The sequence below is a fragment of the Bufo gargarizans genome, chromosome 8, assembly GCF_014858855.1.
Source record: "Bufo gargarizans isolate SCDJY-AF-19 chromosome 8, ASM1485885v1, whole genome shotgun sequence".
NCBI lineage: Eukaryota > Metazoa > Chordata > Amphibia > Anura > Bufonidae > Bufo > Bufo gargarizans.
Genome location: NC_058087.1, coordinates 31,296,404 through 31,311,345, shown reverse-complemented (window position 1 = coordinate 31,311,345; position 14,942 = coordinate 31,296,404). Strand labels below are relative to the sequence as shown.

General features: G+C 40.9%; 1 protein-coding gene across 2 annotated transcripts; it reads left to right on the top strand.

The window, feature by feature from the left end:
• Window positions 1-1,139: 1,139 nt before the first annotated feature.
• LOC122944448 (keratin, type I cytoskeletal 18-like) lies at window positions 1,140-12,669 on the top strand. Of its 2 annotated transcripts, none has more exons than XM_044302722.1 (8): window positions 1,140-1,658; window positions 3,619-3,701; window positions 4,016-4,172; window positions 7,332-7,496; window positions 8,988-9,113; window positions 9,273-9,493; window positions 10,210-10,253; window positions 12,539-12,669. In XM_044302722.1, exons 1-7 carry the CDS (start codon window positions 1,281-1,283, stop codon window positions 10,244-10,246), a joined length of 1,167 nt encoding a protein of 388 aa, XP_044158657.1. In that variant the 5' UTR covers window positions 1,140-1,280; the 3' UTR covers window positions 10,247-10,253; window positions 12,539-12,669. The 2 variants fall into 2 exon arrangements, with proteins under 2 accessions (XP_044158657.1, XP_044158656.1); XM_044302721.1 differs by having other exon boundaries at window positions 10,210-10,238; window positions 12,539-12,648.
• Window positions 12,670-14,942: the final 2,273 nt, after the last annotated feature.

Sequence of the window (14,942 nt, the reverse complement as noted above, 5' to 3'; positions counted from 1 at the left end):
CTCCTGTCTCTCCAGCAACTCACCAGTAAGTGTGAGCCCCTAAATTAATTACAGAAGTCCTCACTATAGCCAAGCTAAGAGAGAGAGTGGGATTCTCTATATTGGTTTTAAGGTGGCAGAGAAACCCCTGTGCGGTGCCCCTGGTGCCACCAGCTATCTGTGATACTACAAGTCTACAGAGCAGGGGGCTTCAGGGATATCAAAGGTGGTCCCACAAAGGATCTGTACATTATAAGGGCCCATGCACACGGCCGTGGCTGTATTGTGGCCCGAATACAGCGGGTCCGCAATACACGAGCACCGGCCGTGTGCACCCCGCACCATGTGATTCTGTGCGGTGCGGAGGCACGAATTGGTAGCACTATGGAGTGCTTCCATGGGTTTTCTGTCCGTTCCTCAGCACCACAAAAAAGTAATGCATGCACTACTTTTTTGCGGTGTGGACTGTCGGAATGCGGATCAAGCAAATGGGTCCACGATCCGCATGCAGCTGCCCCACGGTCGGTGCCCGTGCATTGTGGACAGCAATTTGCAGTCCGCAGCATAGGCCCGGCCAGCACACGGTCATGTGCATGAGCCCTAAGACTGTATTGCAAGGTCTGAGGAACCTCAATAGACATCAAGATGGAATCCAGTCAGTGGAGGACTTCTGAGGGACCTGACGCATGACATGGGGTGATGGACATCTAAAAGTAATTTCCAGAACTTGATGTTCCATTAAACAGAGAGGATGTCCAGCAGGGCCATTGCTGTAACTTGTGGTTCTCCTCTGCATTCAGAGAGGTCACCCTTTTTTGAGTGAAAAATCAGGGCAACATCATTAAGAATCCATAACGTGACAGCAGGGGGTTTGGAAGTTTATGGAAGCTGCTCACCATAGAAGATGCTTGAGACTGGGATCCCAGGCATTTTTGGTGCAGTTTTTGATACAATTCAAGGATCAAATGGGAACTATAAGAGAAAGTCTTGTACTTCTTCCCTCTGGATTCACTTCTGCATGTGTGTTTCCAGTCATGAGTTCCAGCACATGGAGGTTGTCCTGTACAGTCCCTGCCTCTCCCTCATTAATATTACCGCACACGTCACCTGTATACATGTACGCCCAGCCTCACCTGTGAGCAGTTCATGCCTCAGCTGCAACAAGTCTCCATACAAACCCTAGCAGAGCACCTTCTGCAAGCCTCTCCAGCCTGTCTGCACTGGACTCTTTAGGTGGACCCTGACTTGACCTTCAGTTTTACACCTCCTCACTCCATCTTCTCCCAAGTCTTCTCATCTTCATGTCTTTCCAAATGTCTTCTAAAGCCCCGAGCTGGCGCAGCAGCTCATCAAGCCAAATTGGCGCAGGGGATTTCAGGGTGTCAGGCTCCAGACTCCAGGCATTGCGTTCAGGTTTGGATCTGTCAGCAATTAAATCGGTTATGGACTCTTCTCTCCCTTCCCTGCGTTCTGGGTTGGACACTTTCATTCAGAACAACCATCAGGAGGCCATGCAGGAGCTGAATGAACGTCTTGCCGGCTATCTCCAGCGTGTCAGGGGTCTGGAGGAAGAAAACCGAAAACTGCAAGAGGAGATTGAGGACATATCTGCCAAGAAGACTCAAGGTCCTAGAGACTGGGAGACTCACCAGGCGCCCCTGCTTCAGCTGAGAAAGCAGGTAAGGTCCTCCATGATAATTCTGATGGACATGGCAGAGAGGTAGCTCGTAGCTCCTGGTGCAAACAACGGTGCCAGTAAATGACAATGACAACAAAGATGGTGACGTAATGATAAAATGTAGTAAAGTTACATCACTCCATCTAGTGCCAGCTGTAAACCCCTGGGCATAGGGCCCAACTACAATACTTATGTGTGCTCTATCAGATATAGGAGGTCTTGGATGGTAAGACCTGTGATCATGGCTCTTCTGCTCCAAGCCTTTATTACTATAGTCATTTCCAAGCACCGTACGTGACAATTTGTATAAATGAAAATAGTTAAGCTTGATAAATCACATTGCTGTAAAAATGATGAGATCAGGATCGATATTTACAATGACCCACCTTGTCCAGTTTCCTTCATGCTGGTTCTAAGGATCGTACTGATCAGATCTATTCACATTCATGCCCTGTGTTTGTTCATCGCAGGGTTGTGACGTCCCTTGGCCTGCGGTCAGGCATTACCCGGCATGTGCCGTGTTGCCTTACAAGCTGCAGTTGTTTGTGTTCTCATAGGAGAAGAAAATGCATCTGAGGATGAGAATCGTATGAGTATCTTTGTCTATGAGTTATTAACCGCGTCACATGTACAGAACCGCATAAATAATACCACCTTACTGAGTACAAATATAATATCACCATATAGAGCCCAAATAATATTTCCCTATAAATCCCAAATAATATGACCCGATAGAGCACAAATAATATCACCATAAAAAGCTCAAGTAATATCACTGTATAGAACCCAAATAATATCGCAATATAGAGCCCAACATGTATCACAGTAGGCAGCCCAAATAATATCACTGTATCGAAATAAAATATCACAAATCAGATCCAAAGTAATATCACTGTATAGAGCCCAAATAATATCAAAAGTATAGAGTCCAAATAGTATGACCATATAGAGTCCAAATAATATCACTGTATAGGAAAAAAATAAGATCACAAACAAGATCAAAAGTAATATCACTGTATAGAGCCCAAATAATATCAAAAGTATACAGCCCAAATAGTATGACCATATAGAGTCCAAATAATATCACAGTATTCGAAAAAAATAATATCACAATATAGAGCCCAACATGTATCACAGTAGGCAGCCCAAATAATATCACTGTATAGAAATAAAATAATATCACAAATCAGATCCAAAGTAATATCACTGTATAGAGCCCAAATAGTATCAAAAGTATAGAGACCAAATAGTATCAAAAGTATAGAGTCCAAATAGTATGACCATATAGAGTACAAATAATATCACTGTATTGGAAAAAAATAATATCACAAATCAGATCCCAAGTAATATCACTGTATAGAGCCCAAATAGTATCAAAGTATAGAGTCCAAATAATATCACCATTTAGGGCCCAAGTTACATCACAATAGATAATGTCATAATGTGTATCACCATATAATGTATAAATTACTGTCATGCAATGTATTAATATGTCAATACAGTTCTCAAAAAATACCATACATTTCCTTTATAACACAGACCTACAATATCCAAGTAAAACCACACTAGATGACACCAATGCCATACAGGGCCACATAATATTGACACATAGTGGGAGATTTGCCCATAGCAACCAATCAGTTTACACCTTTCATTTTTCAGAGCAACTTTAAAAACTTGGAATCTGATTGGTTGCTATGGGGAACTAAACCAGTTTTTATTCACACCAGATTTGATAAATCTCCCTTATAATGTGCAAATATTCAATTACAGGTTATCAAAAATCCCATCAAACAATCACAACCCAAGCAATACCTTCATACAGTGTGCAAATAATACCGTACACTGCTGTAAATAAAGCGATCATGGTTAAGAGAATCCCCAAGTGGGAACAGTGGACGTGCCGGCTGACAGACCCAAGATTCAGATATTTTCTTTTTTTTTTTTTGTTTTCTCTGAAGGTGGAAGATTTGAATATGGACAATGCCAAACTCTTGCTGCAAATAGATAATGCCAGGCTGGCAGCAGATGACTTTAGAGTGAAGTAAGTAAATGGCAATGTTATGAGAGATCATGATATGACTAGATGATTAAAAATAACACAAGGTTAACATTTTTGTAATCTGTGTTTTTAATTGTTGCCGTTATTCTCAGCAGCACAGAGTATTTAAAGTATAGGAGGGTGCAGATCTCATGGGAAGTCACAGACTGCTAGTTGTATATGAGGAGGAGGGTGTCCCAGTAACACACAGTATGTTCTCTCAAACTAAAATAAACTACAGTATAATATGATGATCATATACAAAATGTATTTGTAATCATGTGAGTGACTAAAAGACTACAATTAATCAACTGCAGGCTGGAGTCAGAACAAGTCATCTGTGATGGGGTCCACAAGGACACTCAGGGACTGCGCAAGATGATAGATGACACCAATTTCCTGCGGATGAAATTGGAATCTGAGGTAGAGTCCCTAAGAGAAGAGCTGGCCCATCTTCATAAGGATCACAGTGAGGTGAGTGTGATACTGCCTGCAATGTGCAAGAATATACAGTAACTACTATAATACTGCTCCTATGTACAAGAATATAACTACTATAATACTGCTCCTATGTATAAGAATATAACTACTATAATACTGCTCCTATGTACAAGAATATAACTACTATAATACTGCTCCTATGTACAAGAATATAACTACTATAATACTGCCTCCTATGTACAAGAATATAACTACTATAATACTGCTCCTATGTATAAGAATATAACTACTATAATACTGCTCCTATGTACAAGAATATAACTACTATAATACTGCCTCCTATGTACAAGAATATAACTACTATAATACTGCCTCCTATGTACAAGAGTATAACTACTATAATACTGCCTCCTATGTACAAGAATATAACTACTATAATACTGCCTCCTATGTACAAGAATATAACTACTATAATACTGCTCCTATGTACAAGAATATAACTACTATAATACTGCTCCTATGTACAAGAATATAACTACTATAATACTGCCTCCTATGTACAAGAATATAACCACTATAATACTGCTCCTATGTACAAGAATATAAATACTATAATACTGCTCCTATGTACAAGAATATAACTACTATAATACTGCCTCCTATGTACAGGAATATAACTACTATAATGCTGCTCCTATGTACAAGAATATAACTGCTATAATACTGCCACCTATGTACAAGAATATAACTACTATAATACTGCTCCTATGTACAAGAATATAACTACTATAATACTGCACCTATGTACAAGAATATAACTACTATAATACTGCCTCATATGTACAAGAATATAACAACTATAATACTGCTCCTATGTACAAGAATATATCTACTATAATACTGCTCCTATGTACAGGAATATAACTACTATAATGCTGCTCCTATGTACAAGAATATAACTACTATAATACTGCTCCTATGTACAGGAATATAACTACTATAATACTGCCCTCTATGTACAAGAATATAACTACTATAATACTGCCTCCTATGTACAAGACTATAACTACTATAATACTGCTCCTATGTACAAGAATATAACTACTATAATACTGCTCCTATGTACAAGAAAATAACTACTATAATACTGCTCCTATGTACAGGAATATAACTACTATAATACTGCATCATATGTTCAAGAATATATCTACTATAATACTGCCTCCTATGTACAAGAATATAACTACTATAATACTGCACCTTTCTACAAGAATATAACTACTATAATACTGCTCCTATGTACAGGAATATAACTACTATAATACTGCTCCTATGTACAAGAATATAACTACTATAATACTGCTCCTATGTACAAGAATATAACTACTATAATACTGCTCCTATGTACAAGAATATAACTACTATAATACTGCTCCTATGTACAAGAATATAACTACTATAATACTGCTCCTATGTACAAGAATATAACTACTATAATACTGCTCCTATGTACAAGAATATAACTACTATAATACTGCTCCTATGTACAAGAATATAACTACTATAATACTGCTCCTATGTACAAGAATATAACTACTATAATACTGCCTCCTATGTACAAGAATATAACTACTATAATACTGCTCCTATGTACAAGAATATAACTACTATAATACTGCCTCCTATGTACAAGAATATAACTACTATAATACTGCCTCCTATGTACAAGAATATAACTACTATAATACTGCCTCCTATGTACAAGAATATAACTACTATAATACTGCCTCCTATGTACAAGAATATAACTACTATAATACTGCTCCTATGTACAAGAATATAACTACTATAATACTGCTCCTATGTACAAGAATATAACTACTATAATACTGCCTCCTATGTACAAGAATATAACTACTATAATACTGCCTCCTATGTACAAGAATATAACCACTATAATACTGCTCCTATGTACAAGAATATAACTACTATAATACTGCTCCTATGTACAAGAATATAACTACTATAATACTGCCTCCTATGTACAGGAATATAACTACTATAATGCTGCTCCTATGTACAAGAATATAACTGCTATACTACTGCTCCTATGTACAAGAATATAACTACTATAATACTGCCCCTATGTACAAGAATATAACTACTATAATACTGCCTCCTATGTACAAGACTATAACTACTATAATACTGCTCCTATGTACAGGAATATAACTACTATAATACTGCATCATATGTTCAAGAATATATCTACTATAATACTGCCTCCTATGTACAAGAATATAACTACTATAATACTGCTCCTATGTACAAGAATATAACTACTATAATACTGCTCCTATGTACAAGAATATAACTACTATAATACTGCTCCTATGTACAAGAATATAACTACTATAATACTGCCCCCTATATACAAGAATATAAATACTATAATACTGCTCCTATGTACAAGAAAATAACTACTATAATACTGCTCCTATGTACAAGAAAATAACTACTATAATACTGCTCCTATGTACAAGAAAATAACTACTATAATACTGCTCCTATGTACAAGAATATAACTACTATAATACTGCACCTTTCTACAAGAATATATCTACTATAATACTGCTCCTATGTACAAGAATATAACTAGGGAACATCTATTTGAAATGTGTCCTGAGTAAGAAGAGTTAATGGGACTTGTATGGAAACCCTCCCCTTGTGTAGTATAGAGCAGTGTTTCCCAACCAGTGTGCCTCCAGCTGTTGCAAAACTACAACTCCCAGCATGCCCGGACAGCCTTTGGTTGTGCGGGCATGCTGGGAGTTGTAGTTTTGCAACAGGTGGAGGCACACTGGTTGGGAAACACTGGTATAGAGGAGCCCTGTTTATTTAGCGGGTGTGCTCCTATCCAGGTTCCTATGCTTTATGTTTGGTTATTATTAACCAGTGAGGGGTTTCCTATATTTGTATAATTCATTGAGTAACTTCGCCAGTGCTTTTCGTTGTGTGTGTTGTTGTTCGGTTATGTTTTCTCTCCATTCCAGTCACATCCAAAGCTGCATTTAGAATTCTTCTTGCTGTCTCATGGGATCAGTCGGCATTATGCTGACAGACCCTCCCCTAACACTGACAGATACGCCCTCTAGTGGTGCTAATGTCCTCCATGGTCTCTCTATATTACAGGAAGTGGCCGCCCTGCAGGCGCTCATAGCCAATAACAACGTGAAGGTTGAAGTCGACGCACCCAAAAAGCCAGACTTGAATGAAAGCATTGCCCAGATCCGCAGCCAGTATGAGAAAATGGCCGAGCAGAACCGAGCGGAGGCTGAAAATGCATACCAAAGCAAGGCAAGGCGCCTAATAGTGCAAATTGACTCTGATTAAAGCTACATGCACACGACCATATGTGTTTTGCGATCCGCAAATTGCTGATCCGCAAAAAAAAAAGAATGATATCCGTTTTTTTTTTTTTGCAGATCCATTGTAACAATTCCTAAAACGGACAAGAATAGGACATGTTCTATTTTTTTTTTTTGCGGGGCTACGGAATGGGTCTGCATCCCATCCGCAAAAAAAAAAACGGAACAGACATGGAAACAAACAACGTTCGTGTGCATGTCGCCTTACCCTGTTTTAAAGTATCAGTCTCCAACCCACAAATAGACTCCTTAAAATAATATAGAATTATACTACATTATTTTCTTTTTCTTAAAGGGGAAGTACACTTTTTGTTATCATATGCAAGTTAGGGCTACGTGCCAGCTTTTGCCCGTGCGACCCAAAAGTGCAATGTCACGCTGCTAAAATCGAATCTAGTGAATGCGACGGTGCTGAGATACATCAGGTCTGGATTTTTGCTGCCATCATAATCCAGTCATGGTTACTTGTAAACTGACCACATTCATTACCATGAGTTACAATGTATCAGTGCCACATTGCCCTGTCCTCAAGTGGCCGTGTCACCCTAGCCTAGCTCTCCTCCATAGAGGTTACATGTGCACTTGGCAGCTGAAGACATCTGTGTTGGTCCCATGTTCATATGTGCCCGCATTGCTGAGAATAATGATGTTCTAATATATGCAAATGAGCCTCTTGGAGCAATGTGGGCGTTGCCGTTACACCTAGAGGCTCTGCTCTCTCTGCAGCTGCCACGCTCTCTCCACTTTGATTGACAGGACCAGACATTATGATGTGTTCACTACCTGGCCCTGTCAATCAAAGTGCAGAGGTCGCAGCAGCTGCAGAGAGAGCTGAGCCTCTAGGTGTAACGGTAACACCCCCACTGCTCCTAGGGGCTCATTTGCATATATTAGAACATCATTATTCTCAACAACCTATGAACATGGGACCAACACGGATGTCTTCAGCTTCCAAGTGCACATGTAACAGGTCAGCCAGTTTCCTAGGTGCAAAACTGCTGACAGATGCCCTTTAATGGAGCTGAAGCATGACACTGCAAAACATCACTTTTCTCAGCAATGCACATATGAACATGAGACCAACACAGATGCCTTCAGCTTGCTTGGCGCATGCAACAGGTCATTGATATAAATCTGCTGACAGATGCCCTTTAACCCCTACACTAACCATAACACAATGTAACAGTTTCGCTTGGAATGCTCCTTTAAAAAAGCTGCACTTTTTCCCCACAGACATAGACTGGATAGGGAGGGAGGCGAGAGCAGGGCCAGTGCATTTTTAGGAAGCCTGGGTGACTCGGTGACTCAACGATAGATCCATAGCATCTAAACATGACTGCTACAACTTTGGGGGGGGGGGGGGGGGGGGAATAATACTGGAATATAAGATAATTACTAAAGTTTGTATACTGTGCCGTAGTTTGACGCCCTTTCCCAGGAGACCAGTGTGAACACAAAGGCTCTGGAGCAAACCAAGAACGAGGTGGCCGACCTCCGGCGCCAGCTGCAGTCTTTGGAGATGGAACGTCAGACCATGCAAAAGACGGTGAGCAGGACCCTCGTTTATAGGATTCAGGATCAGTTTAGGGGCTGTCACAAATGCGCACCATTAAATCGAAGCACAAATTGCGCCATTTTGGTCTACAAAAAGTTTTGTGCCTCCACTGTACTCAATGACCTCCCTTCCATGTGTCTTCATTGACAGGTGGACTCTTTAGATCACGTCTTGAAGGACACAGAGGATCACTACGGATCCAACTTGGAGGAACTGAACCGTCACCTGAGTCAACTCCAGGATGAACTAGCCGCCTGTCGTTCCGACATCGAGCGCCAAGTCCGGGAGTACGACAACCTGCTGAACCTAAAGTCCAAGCTGGAGAACGAGATCCACGCTTACCGCTCCCTGCTGGAAGGAGTGACAGACAAGTAAAGACCACATGCGATAAACCCCTCATTTTATACAATATGAGGATATGAATTCTGATTATATTTATGTTACAAATGATACAAATAGAATCATTGTAACACATTGTGTAATCGGAATATAAATACATTCGTAACAGATATGCGTCCCTTAAATATTTCCAGACGTTCCCATGTCCCACTCGTTCTGCACTGGTCCCTGTTTTTAACCCCTTAATAACATGACCCATTATGTCTTCCTTTTTGAGAGTCAGAACTTTTTTTTTTAACTACAGGTTGTTACAATTATGCCATAACGTAAATGTACATTTTAATATTTTTATTAAATCTTTTCCATATTCCTTGAACAAGTTTTATTTTCCAGCGGCGGAGATTCATGAGTTTTTTTTGGGGGGGGGATGAGTTGTTTTTGCTAGTGTCATTTTGGGATACATAACTCATTGATTAGATGTTATGAATTTTTATTAGGGGGGATTAACAAGGGAAAAAATGCAGTTGTGCAATTGTCTTTTGGGATGATTTTATTTTTACGATGTAACATTTGAACTTTATTAGGAGTATGTGGGCTGTGGTTGGATACAATGTTCCGGTGATGTCACAGTATCCAGAAACCAGTGTAAAATGATTGGGAGCTGCAACATGGCGGTTTTCCAAAAAATTTGTACTTTTTGGCAAATCCCTAATTAATGTAACTGATATTCTGATTTTATGTGTTTCAGGGACAGCCCAGAGTCTGCGGTTAAAGGGGGTAAGTGAACATTAGGTAAGAATACAGTTGAACTGCTCGGGCCAGTTGAAAAATGTGTGTGGGGGTGAATTTATTAAGACAGGAGTTTTTAAATTCCATACCTAATCAGAAGTGCATTAAATAAATTTCGAGGAAATTTGGCGCATCATTTGGCAGTCCATGCTATGAGCTGGCATAGAGTTAATGCCACATGTACAGAAATTTGCAACTTTTTCACGTACAATCTTTCAAAAATGTGCCCTTTGATTTGTGGTATAAAGAGAAGATTCATCTTTGCTAAGACTTCATTTCTGTGTTGGGGAATTGCATTATGAGCGATTTTCTTATAAATTCCTTAATTTCTCCCTTTATGAGCAGAAAAGGATCGAGGCCATAGGAGGGCAGAGCGGCTGTTGCAATGTGCTAGCGACCATCACCAATCCCTGAACGCAGGTCTCATCTTGCAAATTAGATTTCTCACAGAATCTCTGCCCTTTACTGTATTTCTTTTCTGCGTTGCTATAGCGATTACGTAAGCATTGTCACCACCACTTCTCCCCCTCAATCCCCCATTCATAAAAACCTGTCATCCACCTACTAGAAGTATAGAAGAAAATTGCTTACAATGCAATTACTGAACACAGAAGCCTTGTAACCAGGAGCCATAAATGACAAAAAGTTTTGCAACTTATTAATATCATTTGTGTTTACATTCCTCACCATTTTACAGATCTATGCTTGCGGTTAGTGAATTGGAACATTCTTGTTGTATATAAAAATATGTTACAGTTGTATTCAGTCTAGACAATCCTCTGTGAGCTGAACACATTGTCAGCACAAATCCCTCCTGTTCTGATAGTTTGTTACAATGTATCAGTCTGATGTTTAGAATCTATGGCCCATAAAGAATATAACTGTAACAAACCCTCAACTATGAGAAGTGTTATTACCACGGCAGACTTGACATCAAGGGTCTTGGCTGCACAATACTTTAATACACTGTGAGACATATCTGAGACATTTTCTAATTTCTTGATTTAATAATGAAATAGTCATTTTCAATAGCAACTGTCTTTTAAATCAGAGAAAACAGGGCCTAGAAAAAATAAATGAACTCTGCTAGATTTTCTCTAAACAGGCTGGCACCTCAGGGGTGTGTCCTTTTTCAGGGTGCATGCCCTTTCTGCTGCATCTCTCTCCCTATCATAGCTCAGGGGTTGTGTCCTTTCTGCTGCAGCTCTCTCCCTATCACAGCTCAGGGTGTGTCCTTTTTCAGGGGTTGTGTCCTTTCTGCTGCAGCTCTCTCCCTATCACAGCTCAGGGTGTGTGTCCTTTCTCACAGGGCATGTCCTTTCTGCTGCAGCTCTCTCCCTATCATAGCTCAGGGGTTGTGTACTTTCTGCTGCAGCTCTCTCCCTATCATAGCTCAGGGGTTGTGTCCTTTCTGCTGCAGCTCTCTCCCTATCACAGCTCAGGGGTGTGTCCTTTTTCAGGGGTTGTGTCCTTTCTGCTGCAGCTCTCTCCCTATCACAGCTCAGGGTGTGTGTCCTTTCTCACAGGGCATGTCCTTTCTGCTGCATCTCTCTCCCTATCATAGCTCAGGGGTTGTGTCCTTTCTGCTGCAGCTCTCTCCCTATCACAGCTCAGGGTGCCTGTCCTTTCCACAGGGCATGTCCTTTCTGCTGCAGCTCTCTCCATGTAACTGTCACAGTTTCAATCAGAAGATATGGCTGGTGGCAGTTGAAGGATGGAACTGAACATATGCGACCACCTCAGTGAGGTGACTGAGGTGGACAGAGATAAGGAAATAAACAGCAGGAGGCGCTATACAGATACACTTTCCTGAATAAGGCCATATGCACATGACTGTATGCCAGCCGTGCCCGCTGTCTTCGGAAGCAGACCCATTCACTTGAATGGGGTCCGCGATCTACATCCGACGGTCCACACTGCAAAAAAGTGGTGCATGCGATGCGGAGACACGGACAGAAAACCCAGAGCAGCACTCCATAGTGCTTCCGATCTATGCCTCTGTTACGCACCACACTGTATCTTCCAGATTGCGGATCCATTCAAGCGGTACAGTGTGCACATGGGTGGTACCCGTATATTGTGGACCGCAATACGGGCATGGCCGGCACACGGTTGTGTGCATGAGGCCTAACTCATTGCAATACAAGATTTTTATTTACATGCGATTGCAAAAGTATTCACCTCTAGTTGTTGGTTTGAAAACTGTAGAATATTTTTTGTTGGCCGGATTACAGGAACGGATTATCTACATTGAGGAGATTACTGATGTTTTTTTGGCTCCTTTACAGGACCGACCACGATACAGAAGGTGACAGTCACTAAGCACGAGGTTGTGGATGGAAAAGTAGTGTCTGCAGCAACTGAGGAAACCATTAAATAAGATGGCGGTGGAAACGACGGGACCGCCACTGTACGCGGGATCTATTAATAAAGTTAAAGAGAACTTATTTTTAGTGCATTTTCATTTTTTAATGGTAGGCGATATATGACTATTAGACCTGTGCAGTACACACATACATACAGTGCCTTGCAAAAGTATTCACCCCCCTTGACTTTTTTTGTGTTTTGTTACATTATTAAGTTCAATGTTTTGCTAATCTGAATTTTATGTGAGGGATCAGAACACAATAGTCCAAGTCGGTGAAGTGAAATGAGAAAAATATATAAATCAAACTATTGTTTGGAAATAGAAAATAGAAAATTGTCATGTGCGTATGTATTCACCCCCTTTGTTAGGAAGCCCATAAAATGCTCTGGTGCAACCAATTACCTTCAGAAGTCACATGATTAGTGAAATGATGTCACCTGTGTGCAATCTAAGTGTCACATGATCTGTCATTACATATACACGCCTTTTTTGAAAGGCTTCAGAGGCATCAACACTTAAAGGGAACCTGTCATGTGGATATTTGATTATAATCTAACTAATTATATACAATCATTAACTACTAAAAAGTACCTTAGATGTATTCACTTACTGGTGTGACAGATGGTTACCTCATAATAGTCACAAAGATGCCACATGCTAATGAGCTGATTTGAGTCCAGTGTGATGTCATTGAGTCCAGCGTATATTTAATTCAGAGCTATAGCCACTCCCCTGCCCACCTGCTGCTGATTCATATGGAAATAACTGTCATTCAGCAGCAGGTGGGCGGGGAGAGTCAGGAGCTCATGAATATTCAGGACTCATCATTATCAGCTGGAGCTTTTCAATTCAAGATGTTGGCAGATTGACTGGGTCAATTAAAGAAAGTGACCCAGCATTTTGCTAAGAGAATCAGTCACTTATTTATGTTGCCCTTAGTTAGGACACCATAAAACTGGTGACAGGTTCCCTTTAAGCAAGAGGCATCACTCACTAAACACTGCCATTAAGACTGAGGAGCTCTCCAAACAAGTAAGGGACAATGTTGTCGAGAAGTACAAGTCAAGGTTACGTTATAAAAAAATATCCAAGAGTCGGCCGGCCACCAAACCTCACGGACCGGGCAAGGAGGGCATTAATCAGAGAGGCAGCACAGAGACCTAAGGTGACCCTGGAGGAGCTGCAGAGGTCCACAGCAGAGACTGGAGGATCTGTACATAGGACGACAATAAGCCGTACGCTCCATAGAGTTGGGCTTTATGGCAGAGTGGCCAGAAGAAGCCATTACTGTCAGCTAAAAACAAAAAGGCTCGTTGTGAGGCTGTGAAAAGGCCTGTGGGAGACTCCCAAAATGTGTGGAGGAAGGGGCTCTGGTCTGAGGAGACGAAAATGGAACTTTTCAGCCATCAAAGAAAACGCTATGTCTGGTGGAAACCCAACACATCACATCACCCAAAGAACACCATCCCCACAGTGAGACCTGGTGGTGGCTGCATCATACTGGGGGATGGGACTGGGAAACTGGTCAGAGTGGAGGGAAAGATGGACAGTGCTAAATACAGGGATATTCTTGAGCAGAACCTGCCCCACTCTGTGCGTGATCTGAGGCGAGGACGGAGGTCCACCTTCCAGCAGGACAATGACCCCAAACACACGGCTAAAGCAACACTCGAGGGATTTAAGGGGAGACATGTAAATGTGTTGGAACGGCCGAGTCACAGCCCAGATCTCAATCCAATAGAAGATCTGTGGTCAGACGTAAAGATTGCTGTTCACAAGCGCAAACATCCGACCTGAAGGAGCCGGAGAAGTTCTACAAGGAGGAACGGGCAACAATCCCAGCGGTAAGATGTGGTGACTGCTCATAGAGACTTATCCAAAGAGACTTGGAGCTGTGATTGCTGCAAAAGGCGGCTCTACAAAGTATTGACTTCAGGGGGTGAATAGTTCTGCACATTGACCTTTTCTGTTATTTTGTCCTATTTGTTGTTTGCTTCACAATAAAAAAATAAAAAAAAACATCTTCAAAGTTGTCGGCATGTGCTGTACATTACATGAATACTTTTGCAGCGCACTGTAGTTCCCAGTGAAACGAATGCACTGTCAATCTAACATACACAGATGGATTGACTTGTCGTCAGACACGGGGGTCAACAAGTGACAACGGTCTTGCCCCTAAAAACAAACTCTGAGGCTGCGAATACAGAGTTTTGGTTAAAGTAATTTAATATGGCAATGGGAATCCAGAAAAGCAGATATTCTAGCATTGCCAATAATAGGGGGTTTTCTAGAGCAAAAAGAAAAGAATGGTGGCAGTGGGTTTC

What these genes read in the sequence shown, in the direction of transcription:
- LOC122944448 (XM_044302721.1), top strand. Translation starts at nt 1,281, where the DNA reads ATGTCTTTCCAAATGTCTTCTAAAGCCCCGAGCTGGCGCAGCAGCTCA. An exon ending in TGCTTCAGCTGAGAAAGCAG is followed by an intron (nt 1,659 to 3,618) that starts GTAAGGTCCTCC and finishes TTTTCTCTGAAG; the next exon opens with GTGGAAGATTTGAATATGGA. An exon ending in CTGGAAGGAGTGACAGACAA is followed by an intron (nt 9,494 to 10,209) that starts GTAAAGACCACA and finishes TATGTGTTTCAG; the next exon opens with GGACAGCCCAGAGTCTGCGG.